This window comes from Bicyclus anynana, chromosome 25, assembly GCF_947172395.1.
Source record: "Bicyclus anynana chromosome 25, ilBicAnyn1.1, whole genome shotgun sequence".
Lineage (NCBI taxonomy): Eukaryota > Metazoa > Arthropoda > Insecta > Lepidoptera > Nymphalidae > Bicyclus > Bicyclus anynana.
Genome location: NC_069107.1, coordinates 9,078,563 through 9,097,172, shown reverse-complemented (window position 1 = coordinate 9,097,172; position 18,610 = coordinate 9,078,563). Strand labels below are relative to the sequence as shown.

Sequence of the window (18,610 nt, the reverse complement as noted above, 5' to 3'; positions counted from 1 at the left end):
TAAGTAGATATTGTGATACTTAATTTTCTCTTTTCAGTTTATTACGCTTAAGCAGTCGGGAATTTTGATTTTTATAAGTGAAATGAATTAAGGAAACCATGAACTCGTTCAAAGGCAATCTAATTCGGTCTTTCGTCACGAAGTTTTCATAAAATGTATATAGCCCATGTTACCTATATATAGGCTCATAGCTCATCATTAAAACCGGTTCAGTACGTAGTTAGTCCACGGTGGAACATACACACACAGATGCATACATACATACATAGACTGGCAAATTCATTCCTTCTAGGCTTCACTGTAATCGGGTAAAAAAAATCAAACAAAAAGTTTCATTAGCGTCATTTATTATTTCAGTAACTGTAGGTGCATATAACTTATACATACAGGATGTCCCATAAATACAACATACTTTACAGGACTTTACTTTACATACTTTACTGATAGCTGACATTACGGCTCACTAAAATAAAGAAATATATGTTAGCTGAAATTTAACGGTATTCAACCTATTGTTTTTCTACAAATTACAAAAATACTTTAGCGTTGACTTTATGCTTGTTAATTATATTTGATTAAAACCTACTTTTAACGGTTAAAGTAAAAAAAAAATGTACTAGGCAAAGTTGTACATCTAACTTAAAAACAAATTTAGATCTGTAAAAATGACAAAACTTACATGGAAAGTGTAATAAAAAGACAAGTTGGTATTTTTTAAATTTTAGTTTACCTCTCCTAAATGTTAAGTGGGGATAACATTTTTTACTAGTCTAACTCACGTGTATGTGTGGGATGTCATTTTTTGTGGGCTCTTCTCGGTTAAAGGCGCCCTTTGAACCCTCGTACCTATAATTTTAAGTTTTCGACTTGAATTATAACCATTATCTCATAAAATTACCTGACCGTCGCATATTTTATATTTTTTGCACCTAATGGCCCATTTCTTGTGAATCATGGCTTATAGTCTAGGAACTAGCAGCCTATTTCTTGTAAATCACCACATAGTCTAGGAGCTACTGGCCTATTTCTTGTAAATCACTACATCTTGTCAAGGAGCTAGCGGACTATTTCTTGTGAATGACCGCACATAGTCTGGGAGCTAGCGGACTATTTTTTGTAAATCACTACACCTTGTCTAGGAGCTAGCGGACTATTTCTTGTGAATGACCGCGCATAGTCTAGGAGCTAGCGGCCTGTTTCTTGGGCTGGCCGTCCCTCGTGAGGCGCAGATGCACCAACTTGTTGTGTGTGGCGAGCGCGCCGGACTGGACAAAGGTCGCTCCACACGTTGAACAAGCGTACGGCCTCTCGCCTGTGTGAATGCGCATATGCGCTTTGTGCGTTTTTTTCAACTGGAATAAAAATTGATATATTTAATTATTATAGGACTTAAAAGTGATTAGAAATATAAGAAAACAAATGTCGAACAAAGGTCACACCATGGCAGAGAATGACCTTGAGTGGAGTCACGCACTTGTGAACGTTGTGTGTAGGGTTAAAGGATCCTTTGACTGATATCAAACACTCCCCTTTTCCACTCAAGCCACTCTCCCCGCCTATCCCAAGTAACCCATAAAGAATTACACAACAAGAGATGTGGACGGCTCGAACACCACGAGCACACTGAAGCCGTCCGTACCGCAAGTCGATGCAACGCAGCGATAACATCATCTATTCTCGTGTTAGAAAACTCCAATTTATTATTATTTATTAGAGTTTACTCCTTAAGAATCGTTTTTTTATATATAGCCAAATGAAAAAAATATGAGCAGTGTAACAAGATTAATTCACTCCGCCAAAACTAGATGGCGCTAATGGTAGACTGACCCGCGCTATCGGTTGTCTCACGGCGAAAGGCTATATGGCGGCCAACTCAAGTCTCAAGATCATCGAATCTCTTACCATTAGACAGAGTAGTGTGGTAAGTAGTGCTTCCACCTTTGTTGGGACACTATTGAAAGCACCACTCCGGTATATAGATTATATGTAAAAATTATAATCGGCAAGTAGCGCTTCCACCATGATGGGACGTTATTGAAAGATTTCACTTGTATGAAACTAAATTGTACAAAATTATAGAAACAATAAATAAATTCCTTTACAGCAGTAAAATTCGATGAACGAATGACAGCGTTGCGTTTTTGTGCGCAACCTATTGTGCGAACCTTTCACTTTTCAGGCGTATCTCAATACATACGCCTGAAAACTTGACGAAGTTAAGCGCGTGTTAATATAGCTGAATGAACTAACTTTTGCTGCGGTAATGGACAATATACAAGTGGATATTAAAGTGCACAGTGGCCGGGTAGCGCATTGCTGTGGCCTGCAAACGGGTTCCATATTGAAATACACCATTTTCGTCCTCCACTTTTCACACATAACCTACTCTTCACATCGCCAGTCAGCTAGGGCCAACCAACCTAGGTCAACTACCTTGACCGTAAGTAGTTCATTGCCTATCTGACCAATTCTTTGAAGACTCTCGATTCGCGGTGTACCCACTTTGATCAGCTGATGGGCCCCTGATCAATTCGCGTGGGCGCTGGACGTGTGCCCACACACCGGAAAGTGGGTCAAATTGAGATTCCAAGATTTTCTTACATACATAGTTACAAGTGAAGCTAATATAAATCGTGTAAAAACAACTTACCGCAAATATTTTGTGGCACACAGAACAGGGGTACTTCAAGGGGTCCTTATAACCTTCGTGAGTGTACTGCTTGTGGCGGGTTAGGGCCCACGAGGTACTGTACCCCTGGAAAAAAATACGATCAATAGTTAAAAATATGTCAATTTATACAACTGGAAGAGATTATTATAATTAAAAAAAAGGTAAAGAGTAAAAATGTCGGAGTTTAAAAGTGTCAATTATTTTACGTCTAAAGTCAGAATATCTATTGAAGAATAAGTCAATTTCATTTTGAATTTTTACGAGATTATTATAAATGTCAGACATTCTTGGTATGGGAGAGTGTTTACCTAACTTTGTCCTACATGGCTTGTGAAATAATAAACTGCAAGGATACCGAGGTGCGTTAGTTCTTGGTGCTCTAATCGCAAACTTGTGAACCAGCTCCGGACAATCAATTTTTTATTAAATAAATTATACAAAAATGTCATCGCCATCAGCTGTCGTCTATTTTCAAGTCTGTGCTTCTTATAAAGTTTAATCTGTCACTATAATTTTGGAGATTTTTATTAAACCTATAAGAGAGCTGCCTCATAAATCGTTGCTGTACTCTCTCAATACGCATTATATGAAGTTTAGTGTAAGGAGACCAAACTGCACAACAATATTCAAGGTGGCTTCTTACATAACAATCAATCAATCATCATGTCAGCCGATGGACGTCCACTGCAGGACATAGGCCTTTTGTAGGGACTTCCAAACATCACGATACTGAGCCACCTAAATCCAGCGAATCCCTGCGACTCGCTTGATGTCGTCAGTCCACCAGTCGACCAACACTGCGCTTACTAGTGTAGGGTCGCCATTCCAGCACTTGGGACACCAACTTCCATCGGCTTTTCGAACTATGTGACCCGCCCTTTACTACTTCAGCTTTGTTTAGTCTTTACTAATATTATATGGAGGAAAGATTTGATCCCATAAAAATCCATAGTTCCCGCGGGATTTGTGAAAAATTGAATTTTACACAAACGTAGTCGCGGGCGTCCGCTTGCATCAAAGATATCTCACCTTCTCGCATTGATCACACGGAAACGGCCGGCGGCCGATATGGATGTACATATGTTGTTCCAAATCTCGAGTCACTCCAAACCTCTTCCCGCAGTGGTCACATTGTAATCTGCACATATGCATACATAAAATTGTATTAAATCACTACATGTTGTCTAAGATATTAAAAGGTGAAAGGGACGGATAGTAAACGAATGCATGTGAACGAATTGCGTATGTTGAGATGGATGTGTTGTGTGAGAAGAATAGATAAATGAGGAATGAGTATATAAGAGGAAGTTTGAAGGTGGCGCCAGTGATAGAACAATTGAGGAATAGTTAATAATAGCTTGGTATGGACATGTAATGCGTAGGGAGGAAAGTCATATTACTAGAAAAATGTTGAATGTGCAAGTGGAAGGACACAAGAGGAGAGGAAGGCCAAAAAAGAGATGGTTGGATTGTGTGAAAGAGGACTTGTGTGTAAAAGGAGTGGATGATGAGTTGACGAGTAATAGAGACGACTGGAAAAGATTCACATATTTTTCCGACCCCATTTAAGTGGGATAAGGGTAAGGAGATGATGATGTTGTCTAAGACATTTATTGTTTAAAAAGGAAATAACATTTCACTTAAAATCTAAATTTAAAAGTTACAATTTAGTATTTTCGTCGCGTCCACAATGACCGTCGTCATGTGGAACAGCTGCAGGAATATTTTAAACATTGTGATCGCTTAGTGGAAAGTAGCTATAGTGAGTTCGTTTGTTTCTCTTTTTACTGAGCCCTAACAACAAGTTGTAAGGGCTCAGTAATAAGTATTTGTATTTGTATTTGTATGTATTTGTGAGTTCGGTCACATTCAATGAGGGAGTCAAATCACGTGCTTACTTTCGGTCTGAATAGTTGACGTGCGCGGCTGCACTCGTGAGATGAGTTTTCAACGCGCCTTTCGATTTGAAAGCTCTGAAACAAATACCTTCTTTCACTTGAATACGTCTTTTTAAATTGGATTACCTAAATTATTAATTACTAGCCGACGCCCGCGACTTCGTCCGCGTGAAACTCGATGTAAACTTTCAACTACCCCTATCCTACCCCTAGCTTACCCCTACCCCTACCCTAGTCCTACCTACCCCTACCCACCTTTCTGGTTGATTTTTTACACCTTGTGTCCGAAAAACCCAAATATATGTTGTTTGTGGATAATGTAGCTTTCGAATGGTGAAAGAATTTTTAAAATCGGTTCAGTAGTTTTTGAGCCTATTCATTACAATCAAACAAACAAACAAACATACAAAGTTTTCCTTTTTATAAAATTAGTATAGACTAGCGAACGGCCTTCCGCCCTTAGACCTCTTTAATCCAGCCCTTACAGTAGTATCGCTGTAAAAATGGAGTAACTTCTCCCGTTTTCCCAACATCTCCCTACACTGCTCTGTTCCTATTGATCGTAGCGTGATGAAAAGTATACTATAACCTGCCCAGGAGTATGAAGAATAATTGTACCAAGTTTCGTTAAAATCCGTCGAAACGACCATACAGACAGACAGACAAAATTTTTGGCATCAGTGTCGATCACTAATCACCCGCTGATAGTTATTTTGGAAATATATTTCATGTACAGAATTGACCTCTCTTGAGATATCCATTTTCCTTTAGAGTTATTAAACTGAAGTTCATATTTGTTTACCAAATATATGTCGTTGATTAGGCCTACAAAAATAGACTACAAAAGTATAAAAATTGTATCCCTCTTGTACAAATGCTTGAACAGCAAAGGATTCTTACCCCACTATATAAGTTATCAGTCCTGGATTAGCCAATAAGCTATATAAGCAATCGCTTAGGGAATCCCATCTAGAGGGGGCCTAGAGGACTGAGAATTTCTTAAATTATATCTTTGATTTGAGTTGATTACCTGTATGATATACCTCATCTGAATTTTTCTATATTTTTCATGTAAACCTAGAAAACTAATAGCACTTACTTGTCACATTCCACGCAGTAGAACTCCTTTTTGTCGGAATGCTTGAACATGTGAGTCTTGAGCAGACCGGGGGAAATGAAACCGGCGCCGCACTCTTTGCATACGTGATGTTTTACACTTTGACCAGACTCTTCTGTGTTTGGATGTTTTCTAGACAAAATGAGTTTTTTTTTACAGATTAGCCCTGCACCACAATCTCACCTGATGGTAAGTGATGATGCAATCGAAGATGGAAGCTAAGTTGTTAGGAGGAGGATGAAAATACACACCCCTTTCGGTTTCTACACGACATCGACAAACGCTATATCGCTTGCCGGCACGTCTTTGTGGGTAGAGTGGTAACTAGCCACAGCCGAAGCGTCCCACCAGCCAGACCAGGACCAATTAAGAAAACCTCGATCACGGAGGCCGTCAAAACTACTCTCTACTCACAGACAGAAGCCTCCATCCATCTCTCTCTCTCTTTATCCATATTTGTCTTTATCTATCCACCTTTCTCATCTGCCCCCAAACCCCAAAATGTTGGGTGAAAGTGTATCCTCAATTGAACGTTTTTCAAATACACCCGAGTGGAGTACAAAAACAAAGGTACAAGATCATTTCAAACTGTCAAACTGTAAAAATTCAGTCTTTCAAATTGTGATAAAGTCACAAACACACACACACACTACATCGTAAAAAACAGTTGAAAAATAGCACGCACAGTATAATATGTGACTTTAAAACATCCTTAGATATGAAAGTCTTCGAACAATATTTGCACTGTACCCTTTTGTCAATTTCATGTACAGCTAAGTGCTTCGTTAGGTTACGTGCCCGTCTGAAACAAAACAAACAAACAATTTTAATCTTTATCTAATCATTTGAACATCATCTATATCTATACTAATATTATAAAGAGGTAAAGTTTGTAAGTTTGTAAGTTTGTCACATTTTTTAAATGGGGTAATCTTCGGAACTACTGGTCCGATTTTAAAAATTCTTTCATCAGTAGAATGCTACATTATCGAGGAATGCTATAGGCTATATTTTATATTGGTATCATACATATTAGCCGAGTTATCACAGTTTTTGTCATACAGGTCGGACTGAAAATTGTCTTAAACAGACATATTTGCATGCGCTGCCTTAACTATTGTGTAAAATTGAAATTAATGTATGAAGGCTTTATGTATCTTTAAAAGTTCTACAAAAAAGTCCGCGACACTATATATCTATCTTCTATATATTAGCAGATATAGTACCTTTTGTGTTTTAAAAATTATTAATTTTATATACTTAGGTTTACGTCATTATTTATACAACTAAACTTTAATCCTTATTAAAATAAATTATTTAATAATCACAAGGACATTATGGAGATAAGATTTGCCGTTTACAGTATGTTAATTACTTAAATATACTATGCACAAAAATTAAGGGAGCAGAAAAAAAATCCAAATTTTCGGGGGATTTTCAACAGGCTGTAACTTATACAAAAATGGTCGTACAGCAAAAAATTAAAAAGCAAATTGTAGCTCTAAGTGTTTAGTTTTTGGATCTGAGTTTGAAAATTTTTTTTTAAAAATATTTTTCGAGTTTTCGATAAGAAAACCACTGAAAAAAAAAATTTCGAAATTTTTTTGGTTTTTTTTTTAATCTACGGACGTGGAAAAAATTTTTTCGACTCAACCTCCATATGGACCGGATAGCTTGTTTATTCAGATTTAATTTAGTTTTTTTTAAATCTCGATACGAGCGTTTCTCGCGGAGATATCGATGTTTGAATGGAAAAAGATCATTTTGTCTTTGATTACCAATATCTCAGCAACCAATGATTGCACAGAAATTTTGAGGTTGGTTTCAAAAACTTGAATAAACTCTCTACAAGGATTGGCAATTGAATTTTGAAAAAAAAATTTTTTTTCAATCATTACATGAATTTGAAAAAGCATCCAAAAAAGGGCTTTTTGTCGTTTTTTGGAAAATCAAGCGCCCAATCAAAAATATTGCGGAAACCACTGACGTTAAGTGTGCCTTTTACTGTTCAATATACCCACAAAAACCCTACAAAGTTTCAATTCAATCCAGCCAACCGTTTTTTTTTCCCACTTGATCGAATTTTTGAAAAAATTAAAGGAGCAAGAATTTCGTTCTGAAAATGTCATAATTTACGCTTTTGTGCTTGCGCACGTGTATGTGTGTGGTTTTATCAGAGATTGAGACCCTGTGGTTCGTCACTTCCACACACACACACACACACACACACATACATCTTAGGAGAGTGAGTTTGGAGTCACAAAATACTGTGGAACACACACATGCGCAAGCACAAAAGCGTAAATTATGACATTTTCAGAGCGAAATTCTTGCTCCTTTAATTTTTTCAAAAATTCGATCAAGTGGGAAAAAAAAACGGTTGGCTGGATTGAATTGAAACTTTGTAGGGTTTTTGTGGGTATATTGAACAGTAAAAAGCACACTTAACGTCAGTGGTTTCCGCAATATTTTTGATTGGGCGCTTGATTTTCCAAAAAACGACAAAAAGCCCTTTTTTGGATGCTTTTTCAAATTCATGTAATGATTGAAAAAAAATTTTTTTTTCAAAATTCAATTGCCAATCCTTGTAGAGAGTTTATTCAAGTTTTTGAAACCAACCTCAAAATTTCTGTGCAATCATTGGTTGCTGAGATATTGGTAATCAAAGACAAAATGATCTTTTTCCATTCAAACATCGATATCTCAGCGAGAAATGCTCGTATCGAGATTTAAAAAAAACTAAATTAAATCTGAATAAACAAGCTATCCGGTCCATATGGAGGTTGAGTCGAAAAAATATTTTCCACGTCCGTAGATTAAAAAAAAAACCAAAAAAATTTCGAATTTTTTTTTTTCAGTGGTTTTCTTATCGAAAACTCGAAAAATATTTTTAAAAAAAAATTTTCAAACTCAGATCCAAAAACTAAACACTTAGAGCTACAATTTGCTTTTTAATTTTTTGCTGTACGACCATTTTTGTATAAGTTACAGCCTGTTGAAAATCCCCCAAAAATTTGGATTTTTTTTCTGCTCCCTTAATTTTTGTGCATAGTATAGTTTCGGAGATAATACAAAACTAAAAGACGCAGAAATTCCGCTATATGACGCCCGGCGCTTTCATTTACGTAGTTCCCGTTCCCGTGTGAATATGGGGATCAAACATAGCCTATGACACTCGCAAATAACGTAGCTTTCTATTGGTAAAACAATCTTTGAAATCGGTCCAGTAGATCCAGAGATTACCTCCTACAACCACACGAACTTTACCTCTTTATATTATTAGCATAGAAGTCTCTATTTCTCTTGGTCATATCACCACTCTCGAAGGACTGGACCGATTTTGCTAAGGGTAGGAGTAAGATAGAGAAGTTACAGGGTAGGGTAGGGTACGGGTATGGAAGCGTAGGGGTAGTGTAGGGGTAGGGTAGGTTTAGGGCCGGGTTTAGGGTAGTGGTAGGGTAGGGGTAGAGGTAGGGTAGTGGTAGGGTAGAGGTACGGGTAGGATAGGGAAGTGTTAGGGTAGGGGTAGGATAGGCATGAGATAGGGGTAGGAAAGGGATAGGGTACGGGGAGGGTAGGGGTAGGATGGGGGTAGGGTGTAGGTAAGGTAGGGTGGGGGTAGAGGTAGGGTAGGGTAGGGGTAGGGTAGGGTAGGGGTAGGGTAGATGTAGGGGTTGGGTAGGGTAGGGGTAGGGGTAGGGTAGGGGTAGGGGTAGGGTAGGGTAGGGGTAGTAATAAAGTTGACATCGAAATTTACGCGGACGAAGTCGCGGGCGTCCGCTAGTCCTACTATAAATATCAACAGTAGCCTAATATTAACCTAAACATTTTCCTTTACACTAGCGACTTCCGGAAATAAAGAAGTTTGTCTGCTTTCTAAAAAGTGATTATATATAAATTAGTGATTTTCGGCCCATTTCAACTTTGCCATTCCTTACAAAAGTATTAAATAAATTAGTCTTTTCTGTAATTTAGTCTAATCCTAATAAAAATCTCCTAAATCTTTTCCATTTTTTAAATATTACGTAAAATTACGGTTACAGTTCTAGCCGAGGTTACTCATCATATTCATTGGGCGATTGATAACAGACAACAGGCGATTGATAATGGTCTATGACATTCGATTTACATTTATTAGGGTTGATCTTAAGCCCATACTGCTTGCTCCAAACAGAAATTGCCTCAAGGTAACAATTGATGTTATATACATCTAACGCTAGGTTCTGAAGGGTTGAGGAGCTATATATTTGAATACTAGCTGACGCCGCGTGGCGCGCCGCGTCCAGTTCCTCTAGGAAAAGCGGTATAATTTATAATGGCCTACCTCGAAAAATGGGCTATCTAACACTGAAAGAATTTTTCAAATCGGAACAGTAGTTCCCGAGATTAGCGCGTTCAACCAAACAAACAAACTCTTCAGATTTATAATATTAGTATTAGATCATCTGCATACATGTGATAGAGAGAAATTATACATTCAGTGATAGAATTAGTTAAGATTGCAAAGAGTAAGGGAGACAACACGCCACCCTGTGCTACCCCAACGGTAACATCGCATCACGGAGTATTCATTAATGCGAATGCGTTGTCGATGGCCACAGAGGTAACCTGAATCTGATACTAGTCTATTACTGATGGAGATAGGTTAATAAAGCGTAACAGACTCAGTAAGATTTCATTAGTTTACAGTATTGAATGCATCACTAAAGATAAAAAGAAGTAACTTCTTAACTTTAGTGATGCATTCAATTGTATAGAAGAGATATATTGAATCAATAGGATAATGCTAATGCATTAGCATAGATAGGATAATGCATTAGCTGGACATTGGCCATGCTTAGGCAAAAAATCAGAAGAATTTTACGTGCGATTTAGTATGGGGCGTTTTTCAGCTTTCCGTGACAGTACCGCAAATATGACCCTTTATATCCCTCAAGTTCTGAAAGTACCTAATGATCGCAAATACCCTGTTACTTTTATAAAGTTGCTTTACTATTAGCAATCTTATAAATTAAGTTATAAACAATTTTAAAAACTGTCTTGTAATTTATACAAAACCTGTGACAAATTGTATAAACTGAACCTTTCTCATGAACTTAAAACTTCCTCATGAACCACTCTATTTATTAATGAAAACCAAATGAAAATATGTTTAGTCCAAGGCAGCGGCGGTTAATGCGAGTGAGCGCATAGCATATTCGCCGCACCAATAGCTAGTACTTACCATGACGACAATACCAAACTTAGTTGAACACTTTGCTGCAGTGTGAACACTTGTACTGGCAGACATCGCTCAGGTGGGCGGCGGTGTAGTGGTCTTTGATAGTGAACCGGTTGATGCGGGTCAGCGCACACTCGCCGCACCGGTTGCTGACGGTGACGGCGATACCAAACTTACTTGAACCCTTTGTTGCAGTGTGGATACTTGTACTGGCAGACATCGCTCAGATGGGCGGCGGTGTAATGGTCTTTGATAGTGATGCGGGTCAGCGCACACTTACCGCATCGGTAGCTAGGCCTGACGATGATGACGATACCAAACTTACTTGAACCCTTTGTTGCAGTGTGGACACTTGTACTTGCAGGCGTCGTTCGTATGGGTGGTGGTGTGGTGCTCTAGGACGAGTTTCCGGTGACCGCGGGTCAGCCCACACTTGCGGCACCGGTAGCGGCTACAATGTGATAGTAGACTCATATAATAATTAAATAGAAACAATTACTCGTCTAGTACATGGAATATGGGTCGGAATTAAAAATTAAGGATTTATAAAAAAATATGCATTTATTAAATTTTTCCAAACGTCAAATACGCTGTCGTCCCTTTTTGTCAGTACTTGTTTGTACTTGATGTCAGTAAAGGAATAAAAGTGAAACTAATAATTTTGTCAAACACTCCGTTTGGTAAAGGTTTAGTGTTAAACTGGACCGCATGAAACAGTTACAATATAGACCACCATAGCCGACAGCGTCTTGGCCCGTATTGTCAAAAAATATTTAAAAAAATATAATGATGTAATCATGTCAAGCTGCGTTTGGGTCACAAAAATTGATATGTGTACCAAATTTCAACTGGATTGGTCCGGCACATTTGAAGAAAACAGACAGACATTAAAACTGGGGACAAACTCAGAGGACAAATTAAAGATGAAGTTTTGTAAAACATTGTAGCATTTTTTTTTTGATAAAACTTTACTTGTTCCCATTGGGGACAAACTCAAAGGACAAATTAAAGACGAATTAAAAACGTTGTAAAACATTGTAGCATTTTTTTTGATGAAGTAGTAATTTCATTGTTAAAGAAGAATTATGAAGATTTTTTTATATATAAGTAAATTGCTGGGTGGTTAGAGTATGCCTGGGCCGGTGATGGGCATTTCCCTTGTAAAAATACATTAAAAACGTCTTACATGTAATGGCATCGCTTATGCACCAATAGTTTTTGTGAAGTGTCAGTCCTCCACTTGCATATTTCACACACAATTTCCCCTCTTTCCTAAAAAACAAACACATATTGAATATAAGATACTACAATGGTGATGATGACTAGGTTTGAATATATTGATTTTTATGATACATTCGGGTAAATAGGGTCAATGTTAACTAATTTATACAAAAAAACCAAAGATTGTCTCTATATTTGCAAAATAAATGAGATTATAAAATTTCAAAATCTATTAAAAATCTTTACATCATACAGTTTTAGCTTCCTTAAATTAAATGTGACATTTTTAATATATAAACTATAAACATAAACGCACAAATAACAAAGATATTAGTAATTTTGTTTGAACACACATACAAATCCAACGATCATTACATTGCCTACGACGTCATTAGTTCGTGCCATTTTGTATGGGGCGTTTTCCAGGGATCCGCGGCAGCGTCGCAAATCTGACCCTTTAAATCCCTTTAGCTCCGAAAGTAACGATCGCACATACCCTGTTCCTTTTACAAAATTGCTTTACTATTAGCATACTCTTAATTTATATACAATTTAAAAAACTGTCATCATCCCTATATACTAGATAATACAATTTTTGGATTGACCGCCCACAAATTGTTCGTACTCGACTGAAATACTAAAGTCTGTACGGTGTCTTAGTCCAATGTTTACCTTACTGTGCACCTCCATATGTTTGTTATAAGTTTCTTGGAAATTATACCCTTTGATACAGTCCTCGCATTTGTAATATGAGTTGATAAAGTTGGGGTCCTCTCGCATTTTTGCTCTAAGTTTCATACATTGTTCCAATGTTATCTTATACATTTGTATGTTTGGATCTACAAAATTCAACATATTGTAAGTGATTTTCATCATTCATTAGCAGACGCCTCGCGAATTCACACGTGGTTTCCGTTGATGAAATATAACCTATGTAGCACTCGGGGATAGTGTAGCTTCTCAGCAGTAAAATAATTTTTGAATCGGTTCAGTGGTTTAGAGCCTATTCAATGCAAACAAACAAATAATCAAATCTTTCTTCTTTATAATATTAGTATAGATACACATACTCGTATATCTGAAACCATTATAAATGAAACCATTATCAAAAGTTTTTCATAATAGTTTCATTATTAAAATAGAATTACAGTGTAAAGTGTATATAACGTCACTAAAGGGGCTGTACATTTTATAGCGTTATAGAGAGTGGTCGTTATATGGAAAGAAGAAAAATGTATGAGTAAAACTTTTTCGTTTTTCTTTTTACTATAGCCATGTTTACTATTTAAAAGTTTGTGAGCAACTAAGAATATGATAAGTACAAGTTAAGTACACGTGCAATCCTAAGCAAAAGAACAAATTTCTTAGAAAGTGTTTTTTGCATGAAGCCGACAGTAGTTTATTACAGGCTAGGATACAAAAGCGACAAAAGATCGTAGACAGCTTTCACTAATTTTGGAAACTTAAACCATACTTTTTTTACTTCATTGTCGTTGTAGAGAGTGGGTGTAACGCTATAAAGAGAGTATCATTGTATGGAAAGCAAGCTAAACCAATCAAAGCCATGTGATGACGACGCTACAGCGAGTTTGACGTTAAATCGAGTGACGTTACATGGAGTTTACACTGGATAAACATGGGTTTGATATAAGTAAATTGCAGGGTAATTGGTTAGGGTAGGTCTGTGCCGGGGACGGGCTTTCCCTAAAACTGACCCAAGCTGGGAATTAACCTGTCTGTTGATGACCACCCCTACCAAGAGGTCTGTCATTCTCTTTCAGAATTATTTAAGAAAATAATAAAGAAAAATTGCTACATGCCTACCTTCCTCTGGTTTTTGCCTTTTCTTGAGTTTTTCTTTTTTTACTTTGACTCGTTGAATTTTCTTATTTGGTGGTAAGGTTTTATTTTTAATATTTTCTGTCTTTACCTCAAGTTGTTTTAAGCTGATATTGTCAAGGGTTTGTCTGTTTTCTTCTTTACAATTTTCCAATACACAATTCTTTTCTTTGATAGCAGATTCTTGAAAATCTGCATTCAGAAATACATTCAATAAAGTAAAAATTGTTTTTTTTTCAAGTAGGCAGACCAATACCCGGCGAATAGCGAGATACACATAAGTGTAAATTAGTAACACACACACACACACACACATACACGCAAACTTTTGCATTTTTATCATTACTAGCGGAGCCTGCGACTTCGTCCGCATGGAATCCAGTATTTCACAAATCCCGTTGGAACCATGGATTTTTCCGATATAAAAAGTAGCCTATGGATTAAGAATCCAGAGTAAAATCTATTTGTATTCCAAACATGTCCCAAATTTAGTATGGAAGCTGGGCCTTTATTCCGAGTGTCAACTAAGCAGAACAAATTATTTTTATCTTAAAAGAACATAAAATATAGGGCTTAATACCCAAAATATTTATCTAATTAATGCGGCTTCCAAAAACTCTGAAAATTATTTTCTCAACAGCAATTTGTATCGTGTATCCGTAAAAATACTATCGACCTGCTTATAATCTACTAGCGGACACCCGTGACTTCCGCGTGAAATTTAGTTTCTCACAAATCCCTAGGATAAGGATAAGGATAAGGTTTTAAGTTTAGTTGTGTAAATAATGACATATACCTTAGTGTATGTTCTAATTATTTTATCAAAGTACAAAAGGTACTGTATCTGCTAAAATATAGAAGATAGATATATGCTGTCGCAACATTTTTTGTAGAAAATGATGTGTTCTGCAAAGTTGTAATACATTATTTTATTCTAACATGAATAGTTTTTGCAGCGCACCCCATGTAAACAAAACTTATGTTCACCATGGGGTTACATTATTGGAATTTCAGGAATTATTGAAATTCCAATAATGTAACCCCAACTAATTTTTTGAAAATATAATATAGCCTATAGCCTTCCACGATAAATAGGCTATCTACCACTGAAAGTATTTTTCAAATCGGACCAGTAGTTCCTGAGATTAGCGCGTTCAATCAAACAAACAAACAAACAACCAACTCTTCCGCTTTATAATATTAGTATAGATAAATAATAAAGGCCCATTTTGGGACATGTCATTTACATAATCAGTAATATAATAACACCTCACTCACCATGTTCATCCAAGAATTCTTGGTCCAAATATTCTATGGTCAATTCCACTTTGGGTTCCAATTTAACTGCAACCTCATTGGTTTGTGAACATAGTCCAGAAACAATGGGCATCTCTGAGTCATCATTGTTACCCGTCAGATTATATGAATACAAAGATACAACCGACAGACTGACCAACTCCTGAGTGACAAATCTTGTTGAATCTGCAAGCTACATAATCTACATATATATCTAAATAATCTATACAGAGTTCTCGGGAGTATATCCCATAACTTCAAGGTGTTAACAAGTCCACATAATAGGAGCTGAAATGCATAACTAATTGTTTTTACTTAAAAAAAACTTTTTATGTTTTCATTCAAATAATTATAATAATTAATAATTAATAATAAATCCGGACTATTAATGTAACAGATGCTTTTATCTATTCTTGCATTTAAAAATATGTAATCATAGTGTTATTTATTTATTTATATTATTTAATTAAATAATAAATTACAACATACAACATATACATAAAAATATTACATACACAAAAGGTGCATGCTTTTTCTGTGCATTCTGCACCGTTAACAATGCTGTATTAAATCTACTAAGTACATAAACAATATTGAAAACTATTATTACAATAAAAAATACACATAAGACTGTTGATATCAATAAGATATTGTAACTGGCACTCCGCACTTCACTAGTAAGCTACTTTATGATATTTATCAATGAATAAGTTCAGCTAGGTCATAATATAAGGATGCGATATAAAGTACACAATTTAAGATCTATTTACAAAAGAAATATCTTTTACTCTGAAAATATTCATTTTAGGACACATGTTTCTTAGGCATTTTTAGTTAATTTTTCTTAAAGAACCCTAGAGTTATGGGAATTACTCCCGAGCAACCTGTCTATAAGCGAGCTGCCAGTAAAAGAAATAAAATTCGGTAACAACAACAAAAAACTAAAATAATATAAAAGCGAAACATCCCTTTTATTTAAACAGTTATCATGAAATAACAAAATTAAAAAAGAACCGCTTTACAAGATGAGGTAGGCTGGTAATTTATAGTTATTCTTTGAGACAAGGCCTGATTAGGGTAATTGGTTTGATGGTATGTTAGTATTTTTTAAATATGACCTTTTTTTTATAATATTTTATGAGAACCAAAGTAAGTCACAGATATAGCTCAATAAGACATGTAGTTATAAGAAGTTGATTATAAATCAGTGGGAAGAACAAACTTACGTCTTGGAAGTTTTTCAAATATTTCTGATTTCTTTGCACATTCTGTATGAACTGTTCACTCTTGAGCACAAATTTCGTACAAATGTTACATAACATAACACTGTTTAGCTGAAAAATATTTTTTCAAAATTATTTTATGGTGTATACTTAGATATTGTTATCACCATTATCAGCAAATTCTAATGGGCTGAAACATAAAGGAGTGGGATTCCATATAGCAGATGAGATATAGGCTTTGATCCAAATTGATTATTATGAGAACCCTGAATTTTTATACTCTTAATTTATTTATAATTTTTAACAATGTTTATAAAATATAAAATACAATACACTATTGAAAATTTATAAAAAGATCATTGCAGACATTTGACAATTGTATTTGCAACTGGTCAGGGCTTCAGAGAGAAGAACCCTCTAACATCCCCTCTATGCGCCGTCTCATGAGTCACTAGTCACTACCTTCAGTATAACAACTCTTAACCCTCCAGTCTATTGATAGCTTTTTAAGCTGCATTGACTAAGTCTAAGTATACTCGGACAAAGTGGATTTGTACGAGCAGACTTCATATACTTAAGTGTACAAGTTTTTCGGTTGACATTAACATAGCTCAGTTGTTTATTGGACCCATTGCAGGTCATGCTCTTATATGGCAATTCAAAAACAGTTATTTACCTGAAAATTCGAAAGCTTCTAGCATATTTATATTTCACATAGTCAATGGTATGAACTCAATATCAAGATAGATAAACCATTTTTAACAGATTTGATATTGCAATCAAGTATATATATAGCAAGTATATATATTAGCAATCAAGTTAGCTTGAAGAAGTATGACATGGTCCTAGTAAACTAGGAAGTTTAATCCTAGTCTGTGTCACCTTGGTTTGTGCGTTGCCACAATATTATGTTGTCTAGTTGTGTCTGTAAGTACCGGAGTTCACTTGGTCAGAACTCAGAGCATACTCCGACTGTGTCTAACAGGCGTAAGGTGTTGGTCGAAGCTCAAATGCTGGATTATTAGTATGATTGTTTAATGATTACCTGAAGCACTGCTTTCAAGAACTCAGAGCATACTCCGACTGTGTCTAACAGGCGTAAGGTGTTGGTCGAAGCTCAAATGCAGGATTATTAGTATAATTGTTTAATGATTACCTGAAGCACTGCTTTCAAAGCCTCGCTTTGAATATTATAGGACTCAGTGTGTTTATCGTCTCTATGAGATAAACATCCCATACAATAGTGTGTTGCTTCGGTTGTTTCCATATTTAATACCACGTCTTACATTTGTTTTGGGCAGAATTCCCACAATTGTAATGTCACATAAATATGTATACCTTTAGTAAATTAATTTACTCTTTGCATGTAATGCACAGATTAATAGGTAATGTATCCGATAGCCTTCTTCAGTGGGTTCACTAATCACTTCCAGGTTAATAAACTACCACAAAGGCACAAACACAAACGGCTAAATAAAAATATACAAAAACGTAGAATGAGTTCCTTGAATTGAAGTTGTTTTGTATTTGACATTGACAAACGACATCGAATCGACCATCGACAAAAATATTTTTTTAAATGTATTCTGATTTTCTGTAGAGAAAGGCAAATGTATTATACCGTACCGTACAGCTGTCAACAAATATAAATTATTCTAAGGCTACGTTCCACTTGGGGAATCAAAACGATCATGCTCATGATCACGACCGTGAGTAGTCTAGTAAATAGATTAATATACTAATCTAGTCGTTCCCGGACCACTTGATTTTGCTAAACTCAAGTGGACGGATTACGGAGCGTTTCGATCTTTGATATAAATAATACAAAATTGCAATCGCGACACATTTTTTCGTTACATTTGATGCATAACTATACTTTCTACAACAAAAACTTTGTATATTGGCTACCCCACCTACTGCGACCTTAGGGTTAAGCTACTGTTATTTAAAAAAAAATACGAATATGCAAACGCTATTAAACATTTCAAATATTTTTTTTAACATTCAATAATTTTAATTATTTAGACCTTCTCATTTGTAAAATTTAAATATTTTTAACGAAATTATGACCGTCCACAGATACATAGTATAGGTACTTTGTACCGACTCATAAATTTATGCATA

The 18,610-nt window shown here is 35.9% G+C and overlaps 1 protein-coding gene across 4 annotated transcripts; it reads right to left on the bottom strand.

Moving 5' to 3' along the window:
• Positions 1–936: 936 nt before the first annotated feature.
• On the bottom strand, positions 937–18,006 carry LOC112049586 (zinc finger protein OZF). 4 transcript variants are annotated; one of them, XR_008252110.1, is made up of 14 exons: positions 17,643–18,006; positions 16,490–16,597; positions 15,246–15,456; positions 13,953–14,159; positions 12,801–12,967; positions 12,094–12,179; positions 11,233–11,358; positions 6,372–6,488; positions 5,669–5,818; positions 4,570–4,644; positions 3,701–3,809; positions 2,651–2,755; positions 1,126–1,352; positions 937–998 (listed from the first exon to the last, which is right to left on the bottom strand). XR_008252110.1 is itself a non-coding variant. In XM_052889177.1 (14 exons), the coding sequence occupies exons 1-13, from the start codon at positions 17,751–17,753 to the stop codon at positions 1,179–1,181; spliced, it is 1,746 nt and encodes a 581-aa protein (XP_052745137.1). In that variant the 5' UTR covers positions 17,754–18,006; the 3' UTR covers positions 937–1,044; positions 1,131–1,178. The 4 variants fall into 4 exon arrangements, 3 of the variants coding, with proteins under 3 accessions (XP_052745137.1, XP_052745136.1, XP_052745138.1); XM_052889177.1 differs by having other exon boundaries at positions 937–1,044; positions 1,131–1,352; XM_052889176.1 differs by having other exon boundaries at positions 937–1,352.
• Between the last annotated feature and the right edge of the window lie 604 nt (positions 18,007–18,610).